The 26,169-nt window shown below is 36.3% G+C and overlaps 1 protein-coding gene across 1 annotated transcript in view; it reads left to right on the forward strand.

Annotated features, from left to right (window-relative positions):
• LOC149230282 (transcription factor bHLH36-like) overlaps positions 1 to 25,337 on the forward strand; it is an 87,721-nt gene extending 62,384 nt beyond the window's left edge. The window contains exons 2-5 of the mRNA XM_089381264.1: positions 24,170 to 24,243; positions 24,440 to 24,633; positions 24,781 to 25,148; positions 25,229 to 25,337. Coding sequence (XP_089237390.1) covers positions 24,170 to 24,243; positions 24,440 to 24,633; positions 24,781 to 25,148; positions 25,229 to 25,337 — 745 coding nt within the window. The remainder of the gene's footprint in view (positions 1 to 24,169; positions 24,244 to 24,439; positions 24,634 to 24,780; positions 25,149 to 25,228) is intronic.
• Positions 25,338 to 26,169: the final 832 nt, after the last annotated feature.

Raw genomic sequence — 26,169 nt, forward strand, 5'->3', positions numbered from 1 at the left:
CGAACTAGGCTCGTAGGCCGATATATTTTCAACAAACTTTACATCTCTTCTAAGGATAACATTCTTGGACTTAAGTGGAATAAGTCTATATGCTTTGACATCTTCAGAATATTGAACAAAAATACATTTTTCACTCTTAGGTTCTAAAGCTTTATGTTTCTCATCTGGCATATGGGCCCATGCTTCACTTCCAAAAACACGAAAGTGACTTACATCTGGTTTAATTGAGCTCCATGCTTCTTCTGGAGTGATATTATTGAAAACCTTAGTAGGAGTGCGATTTATTATGTAATTTGCATAGTTAATTGCTTCTGCCCAAAAATTAAGACCAAGTCCTTTAGATTGAAGCATACAATTAGCCATTTCCTTTAAGGTGCGATTCTTCCTTTCAGCTACACCATTTTGTTGTGGAGTATATGGAACAGTATGTTAAATTTGAATTCCATTCCCAGTGCCAAAGTTGATGAATTTGTTGTTAACATATTCTCCGCCATTATCAGATCTTGGCTTAAGAATTTGATGTCCAGATTGTTTTTCAACAAAGGCCTTAAAGGCCAAGAACATGTTAAATACTTCACTCTTGAGTTTTAAGAAGTATACCCAAGTGCGTCTCTAGAAATCATCAATGAAAGTTAAGAAATACTTGTAGCCAGATAATGAAACAATTGGAAGTGGACCACATAAATCACTATGCACAAGCTGTAAGGGGCTGAGGCGTGCCAAGAGGCACATTTTTCAAAACTACCCCGATGATGTTTTCCAAGTACACATCCAGAACAAACATCATCTCTGCAAGATACCATTGGAAGAGCTGTCACCATATTTTCTTTACATAGATTTTGAAGGGAGTGAGTGTTTAAGTGACCAAATCGCTCATGCCAAAGTTTGCTCACTTCATCGTTATGAGCAACAAATACCGAGGGAAGATTTGATGACCCAAAGTTTTGAAACTTATACAACCTTGTAGAATCATCAGCAATGCCAATAGCTAAAATCTGTCTAGGATCTCTTAGGTACTTAATTACAACATCATGAGGTGAAAATTCAACGATTTTACCTTCACCTGAATGAGTTATCTAATATATAGATAGAAGGTTGCAGGATAAGGTTGGAACACATAATACATCATTAAATTGACCATTGTCTATATGAACAGTTCCAGTCCCTACAACACTAAGAGATCTATCATCACCAACATATATATTTTTGGTGTTACAATCATTTAAAGAAGAAAACATGGCTTTATTTTTGGCCATGTGATAAGAGGCTCCAGAATCAATGAGCTACTCATGAGAATGAGAAGAAGAAGATACATTTAGTGCATAGCCAGACCGAGATGCTTGACAACCACATGCAGAAAGTGCTATTCTTGAAGATTAAGTTGAAGTTGAAGAGTGCTCCAAATGGATGCTATGCTTCTTAATTGCTGCTTCCAAGGCTTCCATATTCTTAAAGCATTTGGATTCTAAGTGGCCATCTCGATTACAAAAGTTGCAATGTCTATCAGTCTTCTTCCCTTTGTTTTTATTTGTCTTATCATTTTGTTGAAATGATTTTTCATTTTGAGGCTGAAATTGCTTAGGACCCTTGTTTGGTTTAGGACCATTCCTTTTAGGATACAAGTTCATAGGATTCTTTGAATTTGGTTGCTGCTGGGCGGCTAACACTTTCTTAGAAGAGTTTCCAAGATTAAGAAGACCAAGGTGTAAGATTTTTTCTTGTTCTCTTATTGAAGAATCACAAAAGGAATCAAAGGAAGGGGACTTGTAGGCTTGTCCTTGAGAAATGAAGGCTTCTCTTGTAGAATGGAAGGTGGAAACAAACACAGAATAGGCTGGTCCCAACTTAGTAAGAATGGAATAAATAAGGTTACTATCTTCTTTCTTAACCTTAACACCTTCCGAGAGAAGTCTAAGGGTCTTGAAATTGGACAAAAAATCTTCAATGCAAGAAAAATTATTGGGGTCCAATGTAAGCAACTCATTTTCGAGTTGATGGGCTTTAAGTTCATTTTTAATTCCAAAAGCTTTAGTAATCTGTTTCATTTCTTCATAAGGAGTGTCAAGTTCTACAATATGGAATCTAAGATCTAGAGAAATAGACATCCCTATCAACCCTCGTGCTTGATCTTGCCTATTTTCCCATTTAGCTTCCTTCTCTTCATCTTTCGATTTGGTTTCTTGGCCTGAGGCTATTCTGTAGAGACCTTTACTTCTAAGTAAATCAACAATGTAGGACCACCATTGGAAGTAGTTGGTGCTGTCAATAATAACTTGGCATGGACTTTCCATTTTAACAGAAACTGAAGCTATAGATGCTAAAACTAAGTGCTCCAATGGAGATCTTGAAAAATTAGGCTGGTTAAAAAAAAGGCTCTGAAGACGGCTTCCGGATGAAGAAGTTATGGCTTTTTGAAGAAAACTTGATGAAGATACCGACGAAGTGCGGGAATGTGCGGAAATGAACGATAATGTTAAAAAAAAAAAATCCTCCCCCTTTCCAAACTTAATCTAATTAGCTCAACAAAAAGAAGACTTGAACTCAAGACCTCTACTCTCATAAAGTAGCTTTGGACCAAGTGAGTTTTTTTTTTTTAGTTGTTGAAGCTTTGGGCTGCATGCTTACTTGAGAAAACTATTTTTCCCTACAAAACAGAAAACAGAAAACCCAACACGGACATACAAAAAAAAACAAACCTCACGGCTTGAAGTTAGCTTTACCCAGAAACTAAATATTTTCCTCAATGTTTCTGGATTTCCGAGATCACACTAAGGCGCGGCGGAAAAGAGCATACACATGAGAAAAATCCTTCCTCTTTGTTTCTGATTTTCCCAGATCGCACAGAGTCGCGGGGCAAAGAGCATACACAGAAATGAAAGGTATAGATCCGGTAATAAAAAAGGAGCTAAATAAACCGAAATAATAAACAGAGAGAAAATAACTAGAAACTGAAAAAAAGCATTGTATACCTCCAGATCTTAAAAATGATGTAGCTAGGGCTACTAGAAACCTTTTCGCGTGAAACGAAAGGGGTTCCTCACTAGAACAGATGCTCCTAAAACAACAGAGCATTCCTCTCGGCCCGAAAGCAGTCAGAAACAGTAGATCTAGGAAACGGTAGTCAGATGCAGTTCTATCGGCTTCAGATTTGGATCACCAATGGACGTGGCCCTCAAATAGCTTTGATACCATGTAGGAATTTACAAGGTAAGTTCCTCAGACAAAACACCAAAGGACACCACTCACAAACATATCACAGATCAATACACCAATATTTTTGACATGGTTAAAACCGTAAAAGAGGGAAACGGTCCAGGGCCTGAGCCAACACGGCCACTTCAGGCAATTTATTAATAAAAGAATGAAAATTTGCATAAGCTTCTCTCATGGACCGTTGACCTACAAATGACCCTCCATTCTCTTTAAATAGAGATCATGGACCAATCGGGTGTTAAGCCACGGATCAAGTGTCGGTAATATCGAGGAGAGAATGAACCATCGGATCACTACATCTCGTGACCGTCGGATTGTAAGTTACAAAAAGTACATAGTAAAGAAACACACTTTACCTAACTCTATACTAGACCAAGTTATACTTAACTACTTCATATGTGTCAGAATATCCTAACAAGGAGCATCGAGGAGTACAAAGTAAATGTATCCTGACTATGTCTAGATAAGCTTAAATTGTCCTCTTCCTCTGTCTGGGGCATAGTTGTAACGACGTATTTTTTGATTACTGGAAAAAAATATTTCAAAAATAAATTGAGGTGGAGGTCCTTTGATATGTTCACTCTACAAAGAATACAATGGTTTCACCATTCATGGACATGGTTTGAAATGTATGTGGAGGTAGTTTGTTGGAGTGTGTTTAGACAAACTGAGAGCTAGAAAAAAGTGAGGAATTATCTAGCTAAGGAGACAAATGCTCCAAGGGAATGAGAAACCTAGCCTACATACCATTTCCTTGCAGGGTTGATGAAGGTGTGCATTAAAAGTCTTAGGCGAATTGATTCCTCTATGATGCTATTGGATGAGAACCATAAATGAAAAGTGATAATGTGGTTGGGAAGGTCCTCCCCCTGTTTTCCTTCAATCTTAGGGATGTCTGAAGAAATTTGGTTGGCATAGGGGACCATTGCTCATTGTGAGAAATGTGATCATTTGTAAGCTTGGTTAGATCTGGATGATATAAGGAAGATAAAAATGGGATTCGGTTTTTATTTTCCATCATAGGATTACTTTGAAATGGAATGTGCAATGAAGTCCCTTGTGGGAAGGTATGATTAGGACTACCTGGAGGGGTAGTATGTGGACTTCTCTGAGGGGTGGTGAATGGGGTGCCTTAAGGGGGAGGGGTCCCAATCAAAGTGGCACTAGGAAAGGCTCAACTAATCAAGGTGGATGTCTATTTTCTCATGCGTTGAAATGGAAAGAGACCTGGCACAACTCCTGGTAATTGGGGGAGATTTTGGATGTGTCTAGAGTGATGTGTGACTCTTGTGTCCCATATGGTGCCCTAAAAAGTGTGGGTTACTTATATATGGTGAGGGAATATTTTTAGGAAATCAAATGAATCACATACATAAAACAAAGCAAAAAATAAGTGGTTAATTTTCCCTTTATCTAGCTAATATGTGAAATAATCAACAAAAAAGGTTTTGTGTTTTTTACATATGATAAAAATCCTATAAAGACCTAAACATCCTTTTCACTAAAATAGAAACTGGGCCATGAGAAGATTCCATTGTAGGATGTTGGGGCTATGTCCTGAAATTATTGGTGATGTTTCCAACAACCAAGAATCAACCAATGTAAGAGAGGGTTATAGTGGGGGACATTGGGGCTACGTCCAAAAAGAACTAGAAATTCTTCCAACAGTCTTACCAAAATCGCCTCAGCACACCTCAACCTATAGGGAAATATGCCCTAATTGTTTGCCACTAAGTCACCTGCGTCTTGTGGGAATGAGTGAATTTGAGCTTCTGGTTGTCAAGTTTGGACCCAATACCCCTACCACGTATCGGGAGACAACATGAAGGTATGTGACAATTCACCCCCTATGCCTTACCCCCTTCACGTGTTTCTTCTCATATACCAAATTTGTCACTAGATGATACAAGATTTTCAAATCCCTAAAAGACAACTTTTATGTTTCAAAATTTTAAACAACCATGGTGTCTGTTGTGTTGCCTACCCCCGTGGTCCTAACCTAAAATATAAATTTATCTTGTGGTCACTATGGGGAATTTAAAATGTTCAAGTTAACATTAATTTTAGAGTATTTTCTTTATATAGGGTGTGGAAAATGTAAGCTTGATGAAACTAAGTACAAAGTTTCCAAAAGGAGGATACTGTTTATACAAAATTTAAGTTAGCTTAGTGTGTGAAGTGTAAATGTGTGCAAGTGAAATTGTGAGCATACAAAGTGTGAAGTGATGTGGATATGTGATGATCCTTTACAAATCCCCTAATTACACTATGTTATGCTTGTTCCTTGCAAGAAAATAAATAATGTGTTGATTATGGGCCACTTCCTTCCTAATTACGCTATGTGAGCATATAGGGAGATGGAAGCCCCATGCTTTGAGAAAGAATTTAGATGCAACCAAAGCTTTGCCACAAGGACATAAGGTAAGCATGGTCAACTCTCTATATTTACTAACACCAAGTCATTGGTCCCAATAATAATTGAAATGAAATAAAAATCTTTAGTTATAAAAAAATATGTGCATATTTAAGGCCACTTACTTTCATTCTAACTAAGCTAGGTGTGGTGTGAGTTTGAAATGAGAAAAACAATTTGAAAAGATATGTGGACTAGGGCCACTTACATTTCTTCTAGTTAAGCTATGTTTTGATGCAATTTTTTTTGAAAGTAAAAGATAAGAAATTTCCCTACTAATAATGGTTAGAAACACAAATTGAAAGCCTATCTGATCTAGAAAAAATTGTAAAAGTGCAAGAAAATTGCTAAAGGCTACCACAACACTCTAGAAAAGGGAATTACAATGTGTTTTTAGGGCTACGATAATCTCTTTTTATTCATTCTTTTGTTTGTGTAAAATAAATAAAAAGGGACCTATTGACGGTTTTCGACCCGCCAACATTCATGGGATCTCCCCTATAACAAGCCCCAACTAGATCTCAGGCCGTTTGGAGTAGGAGTCCCAGGAGTGGGTGGTAATGTAATGCCTTGATCATAGTATCGCGTAGAGATAAGTATGATAACTTTGGACTAAAGAAAGTATGTGACCTTGCAGCGATTCAAGTAGGATTTTGGGGGTTTTAACACATGAAGGGGAAAGGAAGTGTGCCCCTTAGAAGCCTGAAATAGTACACAACTTGAAAGGAACACACAAGTGGAATGAAATCACAAGATAAAATGCAGAATAGTACACAAATTAAAGTGATGGGTTAATCCAACAACACAAATTCAAAAATATTCATACACTTGCATACAAAGTAGTTCATAAGCAAATGCGTAAGTTAAACAAAATACATTGCTAAAGTAACTAGAATAGTCCAACTACATACACCATCCATACATACACCATGGACGACCACTAGCCCCAATACATACACCATGGATGACCACTAGCCCCAATACATACACCATTAATGACCATTAGCCCCAATAGTGCAACATTACAGTCAAGAAGACCTACTCCTCCAAATAAGTACACCCTCTCTACACTGTGGAGAAGCCAAGGCTCATCATAATATTCCCAAGTCTTTTCTAAGCCTAAACTTAGCCAAAAGCTTGGCTCCCAAAACCCTGTTCTATAAGTTATGAGGTTCTATTTATAACAAAGGGTGGGGTGACCCTTGACATTCCCCTTTGTGACTCTTTGACTACCCTCTTTACGAATAACTCATTACATGACATGATGAACTTTCACATTCCACTAATGACACTTGGAATTTCACTTACAACATATTTACAAATAATATTACATTTTCCATATGTACCCATGTGAGACAAAATAGGCTAGAGATAGCCAAGAAAAAATGTATGAATCTGAAGTTTGGGGAAAGGCCAACTCAGAAACCTTCACTTTGTGCTTCTCATTCACATACTCATGCGAAGCTTGGTATAGTGTGATGATGTCCCCAAACTATTTGATATTTTTTATGATAGTGGACTCTCTCCTCCATAGCATCTTGGTATATGGTCTTAGAACCTGTATCCAACTTGTCCTGAAGAAATTGTAGCATGGTGTTGACCATGATGGGACCACCAATGTATTTCTACATGTGATATTTTTTGAGCTCCAAGTCATTCCTAGTGGCCTCTCACCTTAGCTATTCCATGTACCTGTCGATATCTAGTCAGACTTTGTACTTGTGTTTAGTGTCAGTGAGGGAACAGATTGAAGGGATCCTATGGGTTCTCACCATGACATCCAAACTCTTGTACAACCACGCATATGAGGCCTATATGTTGGTGATGAATGGGGGCGAGTTGCTCATACTTTTGGATCAACATCTGGACCCTTACTTTCTCTAACTTGTCCTGAGGCTCCATGATCTTTGGAAAGTAAAGCAGGTCCTCTTTAAACCACATTGTACACTCTTGTACATGGGTGATAGTAGCATGTATGTTCTCGAGAGTTTGAACAAACTCTTTCCTCTGCTGTTGTAAGGAATGCACATGGACAACTTCTTTATGCACGGTAATGAATCCTTCATAGAGCTTCCACATGGTGGTCTAAAGTGTTTATACTTCATCAAGTATCGCTTTCCTCATCTATGCCATTGCAGAAACTGCGCTCTTCTCTCTGATTTGTTTTGCCTCTTTCTTGGTTGCCTGCAATTTATTTTCCATTTTTTCATTCTCGACCACCAAGAACTTAACATTCAAGGTTGTTTCTCCTGCATAAACCAAGTTGGCATCGACAATTGCAACTTGATGCTTTCTGACATATGACACTATCACCCTTTCCTTCATGAATGTAGGTGACATGTGATCATCAAGAAAGTGTCTCCTCCACACTTGTACAATATTCTTCTAGAACTCGTTGAATGAAAGATTATATACATCCATAACCGGATCATCATCATCAAGGAGAACAACTTATGCTTTCTCGCTTGGGACTGGTTCTGACACTGGAGGTGGTGGAGACTGATAGGTGACCTCTGGTAATCATGAAATAAGGTCAGTGTCTTCATTCTGTGGTGCCTGCTCCAACTCCATATCTGTCACATCAATCAGTTTCTCAATCTGTTGAGCAAGCTCCCAATCCTGCAGTTGTTCACGCCCTTCTTTAGCTGCTGGATGTTCTAACTCCTCAACATGTATAGGTGTTGTTTTCTCTGTAATCATGCCTTGACATTCTTCTTCTTCCTGTTTCTGCTACTCTCCCCTTTCTCTTCTTCTCAGCCCTTTCTCTTCCTTCAACTTCTTCTTTTTTTTCCTACAACTTTCATTCTACTTATTCCAGCCTTTTTTTCTTTCTTCCTTCACTCTACCCTCTTTATATGTTTCTCCCTCTTTTCCCCAACTACCAAAGTTGCTTTCTAAGTGATAGGATCTACTATAATCTTGTATCTTTTCTCTCCCTCTGTGTTCTCGACAATCTTCCTCTTTCCCTTGTCCTAAGTCAGATTGCTGCTTATTGTTGTTGTTTTTGTTGATTCCTGCATTGCTACTGCCTACAGGGAATTTGTGGCTATATTGAATAGCTCATGGGGCTTGGAGTCATTGTAATAGTATCTCCAAGGGTCCTCCTCATGTGAGTGAAATTTCCTGTGGATCCATGGATAGTACACCTTCGCACAATGGTTCTTGCAAATACCGTGGGGATAATACGAATTAAAGTATTTGGTACCGAACTCAAACTTCAATATCTCCTTGACTTTGACATCTACATCTTTCAAGATCTTAATCTCATATAACCCGATCCGCAAAGGAAGAATGGGCCATGGTGCCTTATTCTTCCTATGCAGTCCTACTAATAACCCTGTGGAGAGGTGATATGAGACCTCCTGCATGACCATCTTGTCAATGGCATACCTTGGTAGAACATGTGGAGGCTTCTCTCCACCAAACACTTTGATGAATCTACCACTGGGTGAGGCATACCAATTTTCAATGTTAAGTATCGCCTCCATCGCTTCTTGGGACATGTAAGGTGGATCCTTCTCAAAGATCAGCTTGTACAACGAGATGATGAAATGGTTAGTCGGCCTTGCCATTACTCCTCGATAGCTGCAGTCATAAAGAAACTTGTAATAAACGTTGATGATAATCTCTTTCGGTGTCCATGTCCATCTCATGCCAAGAAACTCTTTTTGGGCATATATTGCATCCAGTAAGTATGCGGACATGTAGAATCTCTCTTTCTCATCCTTGGGCAGATTCCCAACATTAGTCACATGGAATTTCAATTGATAAGCCAACAAGTTTGACCAATTGAATAGCCTTCCATCACTCACCAACTGGTCCAATACAACTACCCAACCTTAAGGAAAGGTCTTTGTGCTCTTTTCACTGTATATTCAACATGCAAAGATGATCAAGAACTGGTAGGCCTTCCCAAGAGACTTTGTCTTGTAAACATGATTGGGTGTCTATCTAAACTTTGACGTGTCTTTCACCCAGTGCTTAACTATATCTCTCGTGTTCACCTAGTTGTGGGTGGCATAGAAAGCTATGTCCATGTTCCTCACCGCCTGAGGTTAATGATACATCTGATGATATTTCTCCACCCTAAAGGTGGCAAGCTCTATCTCACTGGAACTGTTGAGTGTCATAGTATCTTGATCCGTGTGTGAGATAATCTAGCTAATAATGTCTACACATGGGAAGGTAGGGTACCTACATGCAACCTTGTAAAAGCCTCACCACTGGATACTAATATAAGCTTGTTAGTCCTCTATCTCTTTCTTGAAGTCCTCTACAAAAGTATCCTTAATCTACTGCCATGTCAACTTGGTGCCCTTCTGAATGAATAACTAAGTGTCTGCATAGACTTGAAAATTAACTGACACCTACTCAACTACTTCCCCAGTACTACTCTCGACAGTTTCCTTTGATGCAACTCTCTTGGAAGCCATGTTTAACTGTAACTGCTAGAGATATTATCAACAAATTTTGTACCTGGAGACAGGAGACAGAGAGGAAACACATGGCATGAAAATGTTAGCTTAAAACTAAAAGAACTTAAAGACAAGATCAAACAACAAACTAGGCTAATGCTGGCAGAGATTGGGCAATACTGGTTCATAGAGGTGACTAGCTGGTTGTTGGAGTTGTTCACTATGCAATCCCAATAGTCAGTGGGGAAGGCTTGTTGATTGGAACTACACAATGCGTAGTTCAGTCTGGGCACATGCTAGAAGAGACTGTGCATTGCGCAGTCTCAATGGCCTGGATTGGGAGACTGACTCCTGGAACTTCATAGTGCGTTGTTGGAGCTAGGTGAGGGTATCCTCTATGTACTTCTAGAAGCCAAGGTAGAGGCCTCGAGCTCCCAGAATGCATAGTGCATGCAAGGGAGAGTGAGATCCGGGAAAGGGAAGCTTAGATATGCCCAAGGGGACTGTGAAATAAAGAAGATATGAAGGATGGTGAGATGTTGAGTGAAGATATGACTAAGTGATAATGCATGCAAGTGAAACAAGTGCAGGAATCAATCAAACTGAATGAAAATGAAGCTAGTGGAGAGAGTCATCGCAACAATGACCATTAGTGCAAAAATTAGGTAATGCATGCGACACTTGGGAAACTCAATAGCTAAGAAAAGTTAAAATGTAGTCGTTGTTCAACAAAATAATTGAAACAACACTCTCACAATCTAAACAAGCAAAAGCGGTAGAAAAAACAACAAAAGGCTGGAAAAGAAAAACTTACCTAGAAAAGTGTCAATGATCATGCTAAAGGTTCCTTGATCTCCTCAGGAATCCCAAAGATCCAAGATCAAATGTGAAAATGAGCTCTGGTTATGTCGATTAAATAGTTTTGGCTGATTTAGGGTTTATGATGCGAAGGCAAAAAATCAAGGAAAAGTGACACTTGTTGGTAGTTTCCAATAGTTTCCAAAATAGCTCAAGTGCCTCCTTCAGAATGCTAAAAATAGATACCTATTTTCTAGGGATGATTTTTTTCTTTTTGTTTTTTATTTATTTTTTGGGAAAAGATGGCATGCATTACCCAGAGAGATTGTGCAGTTCTCAGAAGTACTGGGAAACTCACCGGCTCATGAACTGAGCAGCTTGTGAGCAAGAGGCTTTTGCATAATTTATGGGTTGAGTGGCTTTAGGCTTCCTCTCATGCTCTACACAACTTCGCAGCTAAAGGGTGGATGTCAACTAGCTATGCGCAAATTTGGATTTGAACGCTCACTATCAACTTGAAGTGCGCAATTCTCGAGAGCAAGGCTGGTTTCCCTCAAGGATTGTGCAGTTCTCTTAGGCAAGCCTAGAACTGGGTGGTAACCAAGTTAAGAGATCGTCTTGTCATTTAGGCAGTCAAACAAGTAAGAAAACACAAGCCATGATGCAAAGGATGAAGCACAATCAAAGCACAAGTACCTGGGTCAGTGCAAGATGAGTTGTTGTAGTTTAGAAGGGAGGCTCCAAAATGAAGCATGGAAAAAAAATTGGAGGGTGGATGTAGCAACTACAATAGGACCCTATCTAAATTTTTTTATTTTTATAATATTTTATAAATAAATAATTTTCCAAGGAAGCCAAAACAAAAAAATTTTGTAGAAACATTAATCAAAATACTTAATAAAATTTTGGAATTCAGGAGGTCAAACCATTTTTAGCTCTGAATATAGTAAATAAGACCTAACTCCTAACCTCTCAATTGCTTTCTCACTCTCACCTATCATCAGCGGAAGTTGGACCTAAAACACTTTACTTGCAAAAAACATTATTTATCTCCCTGACTCTTGACTTTGACCCTATCCTAACTCAACATTAAGTTGGAGTTAGAGTCAATAAAGTCATCAAAGTGTTTTGAAATAGTTCATGTCCTCTCGACTACCCAACTTGCAATTGTTCTAATTATGAATAAAATAATTTTTTTTGTTCAAATGCCTTTTATTATTTTTTAATTCCCTATAATATTTTTCGGTAGATTAAGTCGTTAGTCTCATTTTCTTATAGGTTTTGAATAAAAAATTTCCATGAATTCAATCTTCACAACCTTGCCTCATATTTTGAAAAATGGTTGAACGTCCTTTAGCATTTATATGAAATTAAATACCTGTCATGTGAATCAAAGGTCCCAAATTTTGATATTTAATTAGATATTATCAAAGATTTTACCATTTTGTGTGTTTAAAGTTTGTAGTTTTTCATTAACGCCCGATCTCAACTATTCATTGAAACCACAATTTGGAACTCTAAAATTCAACCAGAAGTAGTGTCATCATGCTCCATACCCTGTAAATTATGGTAAATTATGTTCCAAAGGTTTTTAATCATGGAATTAAAGGTTTTTAGATAGAGAAATTGATTTATTTATTTATTTATTTTATTTCACATGCAGGACATAAAAAGGCGAAAAAGAGAAAATCTACCGACTCAAGATAAGCGATCTAGCAAATTAAGGAAAGTATTAAGGAAGTAGAAAATTTGGAACGTGAGGACTACAATTTTAACCTCACTATTATCTCTGATGCCACTTTCAAAAACCAATATGCAGGTATGATGAAATGGGAAGAAATTTACAATTTCTTGAGGATAGAGAGTGGTTAAAGTTAGATAATTCAAGTAAGGAGAAAAAAGTCAATTTAAGAAGATTAAAAGAACAAAATAACACAAAATTACCACTAGGGCTAAAATATTTCCATATTATTATATGATAGCATGAATTTTCAAACATGTACACATTCCTACAAACTTAGTTGTAGACAACAATAAAAATGTGATAGCATCCTCAAAGCCACATATCCTTGCAACAATTTATAAGCTTAGTTCCCATAAGGTCTTCTTTACTACTCAACTTCTAGAAAATTTCTATAATACAGTTATGAAACAAAGTGTAAAGCATTATAATAAATTCATTGAATTTTGGTTGTGAGAAGACAAATACAGATACAATCTTAAGTAGTCTAAGGATTATCTGGCTATCATTTTTTAAAATACCCTTTAGGTTTATCATCAAATTGTTGTCAATATTGTATGGAGAGAAGGACCCTGAACATTGCAAAGTTTAGTGGATGTCTTTAATTCATAATATTTACCACGAGTCAAATTTTTTTAAATGGGATAACATTCTATCTCAAAACTTGACAAATTCCTAAAGTTATCAATGTTATCAACTCCAAGTTATGAACAAATGTTTGTATGTTTGCACATCTTATGGGATCTTTTTGCATCTATCCCTTTTCCTATTATGAAATGGAATTATCCCACTAACTAGTCATTATCCATTTAAAATTATGCTTCAGTTTTGTGGGAAAGTAATTAAAATTTTCATTTTTATGACATTTCCAATTATGTAATGATCTGTTCACATGAGGTCATTTTTGGGAATGCTCCTCCAAGGAGTAGTCAAGACGTTAAAGAGGCGCTCAATCAAATAGGAGACTAGTTTGTTGAATAATTGTTGACGTACATGAGAAAATATGGATGTGAGATAGGTCCTTATGCATTTCAAAGATATATTCCTGAGAGAATTGCTCTTAGAGAGACATCGAAACAAACGACATTGAATGGTCAGGCACAAAAATTGAGTAAACTTCAAAAGAAATTCTATCCAAATTTTCCAATCAAATTTGCAAAATAATCTTGAAGGACAAAGGACATGCATTCAAAGATGATGAAGAACTACAAAGTGTCTAGTTTTACCCATTACCTCATTAAGATTATAACCCTAGTGGAATAATAAATTATCATTATAAGGATGTGAGTTATATTAAAACTTTCACACATCAAAATCCTCCTTTTGATGATGTTTTTATAAACATTGATGATTTTAATCAAGTAGTTGAAAGGGGAAATTTAAAGAGTAATAAAGAGAGAGCCAAACCTCAAGAGTTTAGAGAAAATAATTATGAAGAATTTCTAAAATATAAAAATCTCCATTCTTCTGTCTCTATTCAAGATTTAAAATCTCTTGAATATTTGAAACATAAATTCAGTAAGATCCTTTCAGAGTCATCATCTACTTCTGAGCAATTTCAAGATATTAAAATTGAAAGTGTGCCTAATTTTTATGTTACATCTGAGGAATCAACAAAATTAGATTCAAGCAAGGATTATAGTGCTAAAGAAAAGGAAAAAAAGAGTCAGATAATACAAAAGAACCTCACAGTTGCATAGGTTAAAGATCAAAAGAAAGAAAAAACAAAGAAAGTAGAAAAAATAATCAAACAAGGCTCTCCTCCAGAAGATATTATTGTCATTGACTCCTCTGAAGAAACTAGACAACCAAATTCATAGTTCAAAAAATATCCTGATCAGATTGAGGAAATGGAAATTGATAAAAACAAGGATGAGAAAGAAACTTTGCATACAACATTGACAAATACTTATGCTAAAGAAAAGGAGTCATTACAACAATAGACAAAAGCTATTGATATTTCAGTACCAGAAGTATCTCCCAAAACCTCCATGATTCCCATTTCCATGAAAATTCCTTTGAGTTCTTTTCTTTTTAATCATGTTACTAAAATGGAATCATGTATCAAACTATTACTTCTTTAACTAAATATTATTTTAATTCGCGAAAAAAATCAGTTGTAAGAAGAACCACAAAGACAAAGTTTCACAGTTTTGAAATAATTTCAAAATATAGTTGGCAAGCTACAAGTGACGTGAAAGACAAAGCTAAATAATCTTCAAAATCTCTTGGAGCCTTTGTTAAATATCAACAATATCAAGTCATTGAATGTGCACCAACATATGAAAACAAGCTTCAAAGAATCAAAGAGTTGGAGATGAATAAATAAAAGAGAAAAGCGGTCAGTGAGATAGAAAACCCATTATGCATCCCTTGTGGGAGGATTTGTTATTGAACGAGCCAATTTACGAAGTCAAATTCAAAGTAAATTGAATTATTCAGAGGTCAAGCATTCTCGACAGATTGAATAAAGTAGAAAATCATATGAAGATCAAAGCCATTTGTTAAAAGAACAAGTCAAAAGGAATATTGAAGTTATGACTACAACATTAAAAGAACAATTTGAAAATCTTCAGTTTCAATTGAAAAAGAGTAATCGTGATGAGAAAAGTAAAAATGTTTTCAAAGAACATGTTGTTGAGCTAATTTGTGGACCTAAATTAACACAATTATTTCTTATCAATCCAGGTTGTTTATGCTTTGAGGCAAGTTCACTATATGTGAAGATCAGATGTAATCAAACCTTGAAAGATAAGTTATTCAAAAGCTAAAAGTAATACATTCTATAACTCTAATTCAATCAGCTTAAAAAGAGAAAAACATTGAAAGGGTTCTTGACCTCAAGAAGTCCACCTTCACCTCATTTATCACTTAATGAATCAGAGATTGAAACCAAAAGCTTAAGATGGATAAATTATTAATGAAAGAAGCTCTTAACTTAAGAGACACATAAGATATTCCATCATAATTCATTCATCTCAATATCCAAATCTCAATGAAAAACTACTTGCATGCAATCAAAAGAAACTAGTTTTGATTCATCATTTTAGCAGAAGGGATGCTCAACTTGAACACCTGTTTTTACAACTAAATAAAGTGATGAATAAGCTATTAAATAATGAAATCAATCACTATGCATAAACCATAAAGCAAACTGAAATAAAGCTTTGAAAAACTAGTGCTACAATCAACCGGATTACAAGGAAATGAAACTAGTTAACAAGGAAGTGTACTTAGCTTGGAATGGGGGCCCTCCACCCTTGCCTTGCACACTTGAGAGGTGATATCAGAAGCTTAAATTCAGTCACACATCCATAGTATTGAATAGAAAAATAATAATAACACAAGTCTTCAAATTAACTCCTTAATCCAAAGATGTCACAACATAAAAGTATATCACAAAATCAATACATAAGCCATCAAAGTTTTGGCTTTAAATAAGAAGTCTCATGAACAAACTGATCTATATTCACTCAAACAAACCCATCTACTCTCATCCACCTATCTAAGTCGAATTCATTACTCCCATCCCAAGAAAGATGACCATTCCTATGAAATCTCAAAACTGCCCTATTTCTATGGGATTCCTGAATGACTAGTCATGGTTGACTAGCACCAAATGGGCCTAATAAAGCTTGTTCTGTTCGAACTAAGCATTGCTGGCTTAGTCCTAGTTCCCAAGCTGTCCATACATGCATTCCATTTGTGCCCAAGTGTCCTGCAACCATATCAACCATAGAGCTATTACGAGAATTTCTGAATCTGCCAATTTTGCACTAAAAACCAAAATTTCATAAAAACTTTAGAAATTGAAAAATTAAAATTAAATACCTGAATGGATATCAAATATACATCAAAATGGGATAAATGAAGGGAAAATGGATGGAAAATAGATGGATAAGTAAGTTTCTTTGAGCAAAAATAAGACCAAAACTAAGGCCCAACATCTCTCCCTTGCTTATCATCAAGCATGTCCCCATGCTTGCTTGCTCCTCTTTGACCTTCATCTTTCTGTAGTAGATGTTGTACCTGTAGATGCTTCCTGTTGTGCTGCCCTGGCCAAACAATCCAGACCTGTATCATGTCTCTCCCTAAACAAAGCTGCCTTGACCTTTTGTTTTTCATACTTTGCTTGCCACATGTTCTTTTCCTTTAACCATTTAAATGCTTGCTTAGAAAGTAGATCATTTTTCCTTTTCAGCCTCCCCAATTCTTCATTTAATTTTTCGTTTGCCTTAACCAATTTAGCATTATCTTTCTTATTTTCCTTGTTTTCTTCTTTTAATTGTTTCTCCAAGATTTTGCTAATTTCCAATTGGTCAGTTAAATCCCTGATTCTTCCCATATTGATTTCCCTCTCAAAAACTTGTGTTGTTTTCATTTGTGATGCTACTGCTACATCTTCATATGAAGAATCCTTCTCAAATACCTCTTGTGCAATATCATTTTCTACTTGCTGTCTAGGGGAATATGTTTCTACTTCCTTGTCTAAATCAATGGGACTTTTATTCCTAAATCTTCTAGGAATAGACATAACAGATGTTTCATTTTCTTTCATGGCCATGCTATTCTGTTGTTTGGCTCTTGTTCTAGGATACAAAGGTGAGTTCATTAATCCTCTATTTTCCTGCTCTGTTTTATCCTGTACCTCATTAACCTGTTCAATGAATTGATTTTTAGAAATGAATTCTCGCCACACTATGCCCTGTGATCTCACCTGATACTCAACTAGGATTTTGATTAATCCTTGGTGGTAAATCTGTCCTGCTTTAGGCCTGTGTTCATGTTTGACTGTTTCAATCATTCTCAAAAGGCTCCTATATAGGAAATAAGGCAAGTTAATCCTATCCTCCCCTTTTATATGCTATAGAAGTCGACATGATACAAGTGGGCCACGCTATATCCTTTATCACAGGTCAAAAACTTTTGGATAACCAAAACCAACTCACCCCATGGTTCATTAAACCATTCCCTGGGTATCCCTTTTGTTCTATCAAATGTCCCTTTCTGGTTCTTCTCAAGAAAGAAAGTCCAAGCTTTCTCCTTGAAGTGCAGGCCTTTGTAATACTTCTCACCTATCATGGGTAGATCTAAAGCTTGGGAAAGATATTCCTAGGTTATAGGAATAATGACATCTCCCACCCGTGTCTGGTCTTGTCTGAAATTGTTTATAAAATCCCTGGTTATTTGTTCAGAGTGGCCATCAAATTTTTGTAGGAAACTTATCATCCCTGCCTGGTAAATTTTTTCTATAGTTTCCTTCCCCCAGCTCTCTATCTGAAATTTTGGCTCTACTCTGACTGACATTGCTTCTGTAAACCAATGAATGAATTCTTCTGCTATTACTAATTTCATTTTGACACAAAAAAAAAGATATAATTATTTGTTTGATTTCAAAATGAAATTTTTGAAGGCAAAGAACCTTACCTTCCTCCTTTCAATCAACTTAATTCTAACTTTGTTAACCTATGTTTGACTCTGCTCTCAGCAACAACCCTGTTTTAATTCCCTTTTCAATGCAAACAAATGCCTGTATACCCCTGTCAATATGCTGCTCTCTGTTTTTGAAAACAAAAATACATATATAAACATTGTTCATGTATGCTCATCGCCTTATTTCATTGCCGAAATTCAAACGATTGTTTTACTGTGTGTGTGTTCGACCAAGAAAACTTGAAGGAGTGTTTATATGGCATTCGGTCTCATCATAAAATAAAACAATTTCCAACATGCTCTCGGCCTCATCAAAATATTTGCAAAAACTGCTCTCGGCTGTATCATAAAAACTTAAAACTCTCGGCCTCAAAACACAGATAAAAACAAATAACAGCGCATTTAAATTAGATTTTAAATGGCTCGGCAATCAATCCTTCTTTGGAAATCAGAAATTTCACATGGCATTATTCATTCAATCCTCAAGCATTTCAATCCTCTGTTTTGGTGCAAATGAAAACTGCAAATGAAAACAACAGTGCGTAGCAAGGGTATGGACGCATGTCATTTCATGTTTAAAACGGCGCATAATCAAACAAGGTGTGACAACAACAAAGCGCAGTGCGCATTCTACAGCACTTCACATTACCATTCACCGCCATTCAACATAACAATTTAAGTTTCGTGCCTCCTCTGTTCATAGATTTCATTGTTAACACGGCAAACCATAACAATTCCTCATAATAATGCCAAATCCTAACATGTTAACCATGCACTGCATTCGCATTTAAGTGAAGCGTGATCCACTAAGGGTTCACACCAAGATTCACGCAGCAAATCAACGGATTTGAGGCTATGGTTTCGGCTTACCTGTTATTAACGAGCGCTTTGAGGGATATCCGGCACTCCAAATCCTTGTTTCAACTTGTGCAATTGGCTGGTGGCAGGGACAGAGCAATCGTAACCATTAATTCAGATAGTTCATGACCTTGACTTACTATATGCCGAGCTTTAAACAACTAGCACTTACTTGGTTAAATCCCTGAAAATTTGCTCTCTCTGAACGTCAAACACGGGAAGATTTTCTTCTTTAAATTCACCCAACTCAGTTCACTCTTCTTTTCACTAGGCTGCGGCTTCAAACACCATTTCTCTGAGCTATTCGGCAATGAGGATTATGGTTTAAACAACGATGAGGCTTATTGTTTGAACAACGCAAGAGCTTAGTGGGTTCATGACCGTTTCAGGGCTGTACTGCACTTTGTGTCCATTGGTGTTTACAATGCGTGGTTTATATGGCCATCCTGTTTGACCAGTCGCCTGACTGTGTCATGAGGATGGCCGAATTATTGTTTTCATACGCATGACCCCCTGCACAGTATACTGTCCAATGACCATGAGTTGTCGTGCCACCGTGTTAAGCTCGTACCTGTGTGCTGGTCGGTGGTTGTTTGGGGTTAACGTTTTATTTATTACGGTTGTTTTACCATTATGCCCACCGTCATGCACTTGCAATGATATATAACCATTGCTTGTTTTGAAATGATTCACATGCAATGATATTTCAACCTCCCCGCCGTAACGTTTCAATTGTTGTTTTATATGCGGCCATCCACCATTTATATCATACCATTGTGTTATGAACCGTCACTTATAGCTGCATCATATACCATATGTTATGTTGTGCACCACTTATCGTATGCGCGTTGGGTAATATAAATAATTTGAGCGCATTCACACATTTTGTTTTGAACTATGGTATATGTTGTATGACATAACTTTTGATTTCCATATAGCGCATATTTGATTTGTATAACATAACTTTATAATTTTAAAATGACCATTTGGGTCATATTTAAAATTATCACCATCACTAATGCTTTGAGTTGTATGTGCAGGTTGAAGGTTGTCCCAGTTTGGTCTTTCTAAGCTCGTAAAGAAAATACTTTTAGGAGTAATAGGGAATATGTATGGAAATGAAAGGGAATAGGGTTATAAGGTATAAAAGTATGGAAATGAAAAGGAATAGGGTTATGATGTATAAGGGTTATAGGATATGAATGATAATGAATATCCTCAGGTACTAATTTCAATTTAACAAAAACTAAAAATTTCTAAGAAAAATTTGAATTTTTAAAGCACAAAATGACTATACATATACTCCCCTAGATGATGGCTGTACAAGTGAGATGAAATCAATTGATCAGATGTTGTAGATTGATCAAAATGTAAACTTTATTGCTACTCCTTGTTCTTCATGTTCTAGTTCTTGAATTGATAATCAGGTCCCTCTGTAATGATTCGTTGTTTCAGGTCCCTTTCACTGCTTACAAAATATGCACATGTTGTGTTGACATTGGCAGGTCTTTCAGGTCCCTTGGCAATGATTTGTTATGTCATGTCCCTCTATTGACAATACAAGTCCTTCAGCATTCCAGCTTGTTCCAGCTAAAGAGCTGATGTTTGCAACTTCAGCTGTCCACTTAAAGAGCGAATGCAAGTCTCCCTCTTGTTGAAGATATGACTTGTCCTCAAGTCGTTGGTTGGTGGAGTGTGCCTGCATTAAATGTATCTGAGAACAATAGAACAAGTAGAAGGAATTCATAGAGTCCAAGTTGCCCTGGTTTTCCCTATGAATTCGTGCTTACAAAGTGCCAGTTGCCTGGTTTTCACTTGCAAACAATTTATTTGTTTTTTTTTGTTTTATGTTTTTTTTTGTATATTTTTTATGTTTTTGTTTTTGTTTTTTATTTATTTATTTATTTATTTATTCAACTACTAGAGTGCAAGATGGTTGATCCTGTGCCATGAGTTCCAGTTCTGTGTCTTCAATCAGTTGTTTCATAAATGCTTCTTTACTGATAGGCCTATTGTAAACTTTGAGCCTATGTCCATTCAATATAAATGAGGTGGAATCCTGGTCGATTGTCTTGATCCTAACTGCTCCATTATCAAAGATTTCGCCAATTTCATATGGGCCTAACCAGTGTGTTGTGAACTTCGCTTTGAAGTCTTTGAATTTCGAGTCGAAAAGCAATGCCCAGTCTCCCTTGTGAAATGTCTTTGTTTTGATATATCTGTCGTGCCACTTCATTCTTTGTTGTTGCACCAATGTAGTATGTTCCATAGCTTGCTGACAATGCTCATCTAACTGATTCAGTTCCATGATCTGCTGATGTTGTGCTTCTGTCAAGTCGAGTCCTAGTTCAGCTGCTAGTCTGTATGTATGTATCTGAAACTCTATAGGCAGTAGGGCCTCCTTCCCATATACTAACTGGTATGGACTGAAACCAGTTGTAGTTTTCCATGTGATCCTGTAGGCCCATAGTGCATCTTTTAATTTTTCAGACCAGTCTTTTCTGTTCATCTGTACTGTTTTTGTCATAATATTTTCTAGGACTTTATTTGTTGATTCGACTTGCCCATTTGCTTGTGGATGATATGGTGTAGATTTCCTGTGTTTGATCTTGTATTCATAATTTGGTGTCAATGTACCATGTTATCATAGTTCACTTTCATCTAATTCACTTCTCTATAGTTACTCAAGTATATAAATATTATCTTTATCCAAACAAATGTTCCATATTTTCTCAATGTTGAAGATAAGGACTCTAAATATAAGGAAGAAGTTTGAAACAAATTACCAGTTTTTGGGAAAACATCCTTTGATAAGGATAATATTTTATTTTTAGCATCATTTTGTATCAGAGAAAATCTTGATTATTTTCTATTTTTAGATGAACAAACAAAATTTATCTTATTTTACTTTAGGATTTATATGACTTCTTATTTTAGTGTAAAGGTCGATGAATTGTAAAAACTCAAGACTTTCATTTTATATTTAGATTTTATAGTGAAGGTTTTTTGAAGACCAAATTTAGAGTTGAATGTGTCTATGCATTATGTGGCTGATATCATGTCATCATTTTAATTAATTAACGGATTCATATGGTACTCATTTTCTAACTTTGTTCATGTTTACCTATGAATGAATGTTGGGATATTCTGGTTAACATTTCTTAAGACATGTTATAGTTTACTTTTTTTGTCAAAGGAAAATTGAGATATATTCTTTATCTATATTTCTATTTGATGGTGAAGTCTTATGTTCAAACAATATAATATTAAATTTCTCTTATTTTCGAGATAGGACTCCTTTCAAGTTTTTGTTCTCGTGGTTGCATGAAAATAAAAAGAAAAAATCTTAAACATATTCATTGGGATTTTAACTTAAAAGTTCTCCCAAACCATCTTGTGTGGTTAGCTGAACCCAGATTCCTGCCAAATTCAAACACACATAATATTTTATTTTAAATATTATGCTTGAATGAATTTCTTATCCCCCCACCCTCACCGTTGTTCGTTCCATTAGGTCAAATCTAACGTACATCTACAACAATTTGTATATTTTGTAGTTAATTGTAAATATTAATCTATGTCATATATTTTCCCTAAATTTTAGTTTAATTTAATTTAATTTTAGTTTTAGTTTAAGTTAGAATAGGCAATCAACCATTGGTTCTCGAGAGTGTATAGCCATTTAAATGAAAATGAGCCTAATTAGGACCTTGATCGAGCTAATACCCACTTGGACTTATTCCTCCTATCAAGAAAATGAAGTTTTAAGCCCTCTCTCTGTCTCACAGGTTATGTTCCGCACAATCGTGAGACCCACATGACTAGCTCTACAAAATGTTGCGAGGTTGGCTCGAAGAAAATAAGCATAGCTCTTTTTCGACCACGCACAAGTCTAAGGGAGGCTTACAAAATTGCAAAAAGGTTATGGGATAAAGACATAGTGGAATAGAAAATAAAGAAGACTTCCAAATTAACCGATTAGACTAAAAATGGAAAGCAAGTGGAGTCTCCATTTTTTATGGTGTGTTTGGTTGCTTAAGAGTCCCAAAAACACCTTCCTTGTAGTTTATTGCTTCCTACAAGGAGCATACAAACAAATGAGAGATGTTAGTGAGTGAAGATGGACTAGAAAAGCATTGAATAGAATGAAAATAATGCATGGGCAAAACTTGTTAAAACTAAACAAAATAACACAAAACAAGCTTGCTGAGCAAAACAAATCAACAAGGAATACGAAAATGATCCTCTTTATGGATTATTGGTGGTGGAAGAGTTACAATATATGTATGAAAGAAACTTGAAGAGATTTTCTAGAGCAATGATACTCAGTAGCTCTCAACAATGATTTCCACTTTTCAATCTCTTTTGCAAGGTTTTTCTCTATCAAAGAAGCATATAAACTTTTTACAATGGTGGAATTCTCCTCACAATAATATGCTAGATTTCTTGGGAGCAATTTTGGTAGCATAAAATTCAAAAATTATTGTTTTAGGTTCTCCATGAACTTGTATTTATAGAATTTTTGAACACTCCTTTCCTCCTTTGACTCATCAATGTGTTTGTTTGCCTCATAAATGAAATGAGAGCTAGCATTCTCTTTCATTAAAGCTTCTTGGGCCTCAAAGCTTTAATGCGCAACCTATCATGTCAAGAGGTGGAGTGTTTTTAGTGAAAGCCTCATACTGCATTATGTCACCTTTATTTGACCGAGCGATGTGAGAATGACGTAAGGAGGAAAAGATTCTGAGGTGTCACATGGAATAGATCAAGAATTCCATGTGGATGGATATAATCATAGTTTTTATAAAGAATTCTATGTGGATCCATGTGGAATCTTTGCGAAGGTGCTTTTCATAAAGACCACCGACTTAACTTTATGCCCGTTAATTTCGAGCGCTGACCTTAACCTTTGGGTAGGTTGGACGGAAATTGTATTGAGGTGGGTGTACAACTCTAGAAAAGAAAAATAAAATATTTTAGCTGGCTGGTTGCCCCGCCATAATTTCACTTGTAACATTAGTAATGGTCCCCTAAAGAGTTTTTGATACTGTTGAATGTGGGACGATTTCCTTTTATTTTCCATATTGCTCATAATATTAATAATTATGCCCTCAGATTGTGTTGTCGATACTTTTCGAATATTTGGACGATTTCTTCTTATTTTCCATATCGCTCATACTATTAATAAATGTGCCATCAGATTGGGTTGTCAGCTGAACATATGAAAGACCCTCTCTTATGCTCTTTGACAGCCTTCTGTTTCTTGAGATGTTATTGTGATCCTCATATCTTTCTCAGGATTCAATTCCGGACCTGGTCCCTTACTGAAAGCCCGGAGCTGATCGAATACCCATCTTTCGGGCCTGTGAATCGTAGGGTTTTTCTTACCATAGAAAAAAATGAGCATTCTTCTCTCTTGTAGCGATGTCATAGAAAATTTTAATGGACAAAGTGTTTTGGGTTCCAATCCATTTCTATCAACACAACCGGTTGAATATCCCCCAACTCACAATACCCGTCATCCCTCCATATGTAATTTTGTCGATGTCTGCAACTCTGCAACCCCAGCCGGCCATTCTTGTCTTTCGAATCCGGTTTTAAAGGCCACATTCTGCAGTTCTAGTCGTAGAAATCATAGTCAGTCTCAAGGCTCGGACCCGTCTGACAAAAGGGAGCACAAAATGACTGAAAGGCAGCGCCGTAAAGACATGAATGCTCTCATGTCAATTCTCAGATCTTTGCTCCCAGAAGAAAAGCTTCAGGTATGTATTTATTTGATCAATCACAAGGGTTTTCTGCATCAGATATGTCAACAGTACTAACTAGCTTTTATGGTTTTCTGCATTCAAGAAGTCAACTGTACTCACTAGGGTTTTATTTTAATGGAAGTTCTACCTCGTGCTGTATAGGGAAAACGTGCAGCGTCAGACCAGGTTCAGGAAGCTGTGAAATACGTTCAACATCTGCAGCGAAAAGTCGAAGACCTTTCGATAGAAAGAGATAAAATGAAGGCTAACTCTGATGATGTTGAAAAAATTTCATTAGAGGATAAATTTTGCAGTAAAGCTCCGTCGATTGGAGGATCAGACGAGGAATTCCCTACGGTGAAAATTAAATCTATAGGTTCAGATTATCAGATCTTGACGAACACGTTCGAAAATCAGATTGTGTATTCCGATCTACTTATGGCATTGGATGATGGTGGACTTGAAGTTGTGTGCGCAGCTTCTTCCGCCGTTAACAGCCGAGTCTATCATACCATATATACCAAGGTACTATATTCTTATGCTGTCTTTCTATGATTCTTTTACGATATTGCAGGTGTCTGATCTTAATATTTTTAACATCGACAACCTCTGATCTTAATATTTTTAACATCGACAACCTCTGCCAGAAACTTTGGCATTTGATAAGGACTAACCACAATCAAGATCAAGACTGGCAGATGGTTGAAGCTCAAACCTGATGTTTTCTGCTGTACTGTCACTGTTTTGGTAGTACAGTGGACTTTAGCAGATTTGATCTGTTCGGAATGCATGACCGTCCATGCAATCTGAAAGAATTTTTTAGGAGTGCATATTTCGTGATAGTACAAAGAAGATTTCTTAAAATGAATATTGAGTAATATTGGTGTTAAACCCTACAAAACATAATCATACCATTTTTCCAACTCAACGAATGCCCGGAGACAACTTTTGATGCATATTCCTTTTCTTTATAAATTTACAGGAAATTAAATAATTTCCATATGTATTATTTAATAACTAAAAAAATTAGAATATATCATAGAGTTAAATTCCTTTACACCATATTGTCTGGCTATTTACAGCAAGCTGGACTGGTACAATCGACTCAAGGATTACACTTGCCACTCAAGTTTATACTAGTTAATAGACCAGTTCTTAAAGCCTATATGATGAGGTATTTTACTATATGGTATCGCAAATCATTAAATAGTATTCATTATATAAAAAGGATATGAGCGAATGTTATGAGTGTGTAATATTAAGAATGGTAATCCATTTTTCATTGTGTTTATATTATTTTACTTACTCTTCAAGTCGAGGTTAACCCATGTATTTATCTTACCAAGTTATTTTAGTTATTATTCACGTCAAGGTTAACCCATGTACTTGTCTTACCATACACCATTATATGTAGGTAGATCTGAGCATCCAAATCTCCCGTAGTTCAATGTCTCTTCGTGGATATTCTAGGCCAAATACACATGTTTCAAGCTAGCTATCCATTTCAAAGTGTTTTTTTTTTCAACCAATTTTCGTTATCCATAATTCACA

Source organism: Pinus tabuliformis, chromosome J (genome assembly GCF_031772625.1).
Source record: "Pinus tabuliformis cultivar Carrire ecotype Pingquan chromosome J, CPIR1, whole genome shotgun sequence".
NCBI lineage: Eukaryota > Viridiplantae > Streptophyta > Pinopsida > Pinales > Pinaceae > Pinus > Pinus tabuliformis.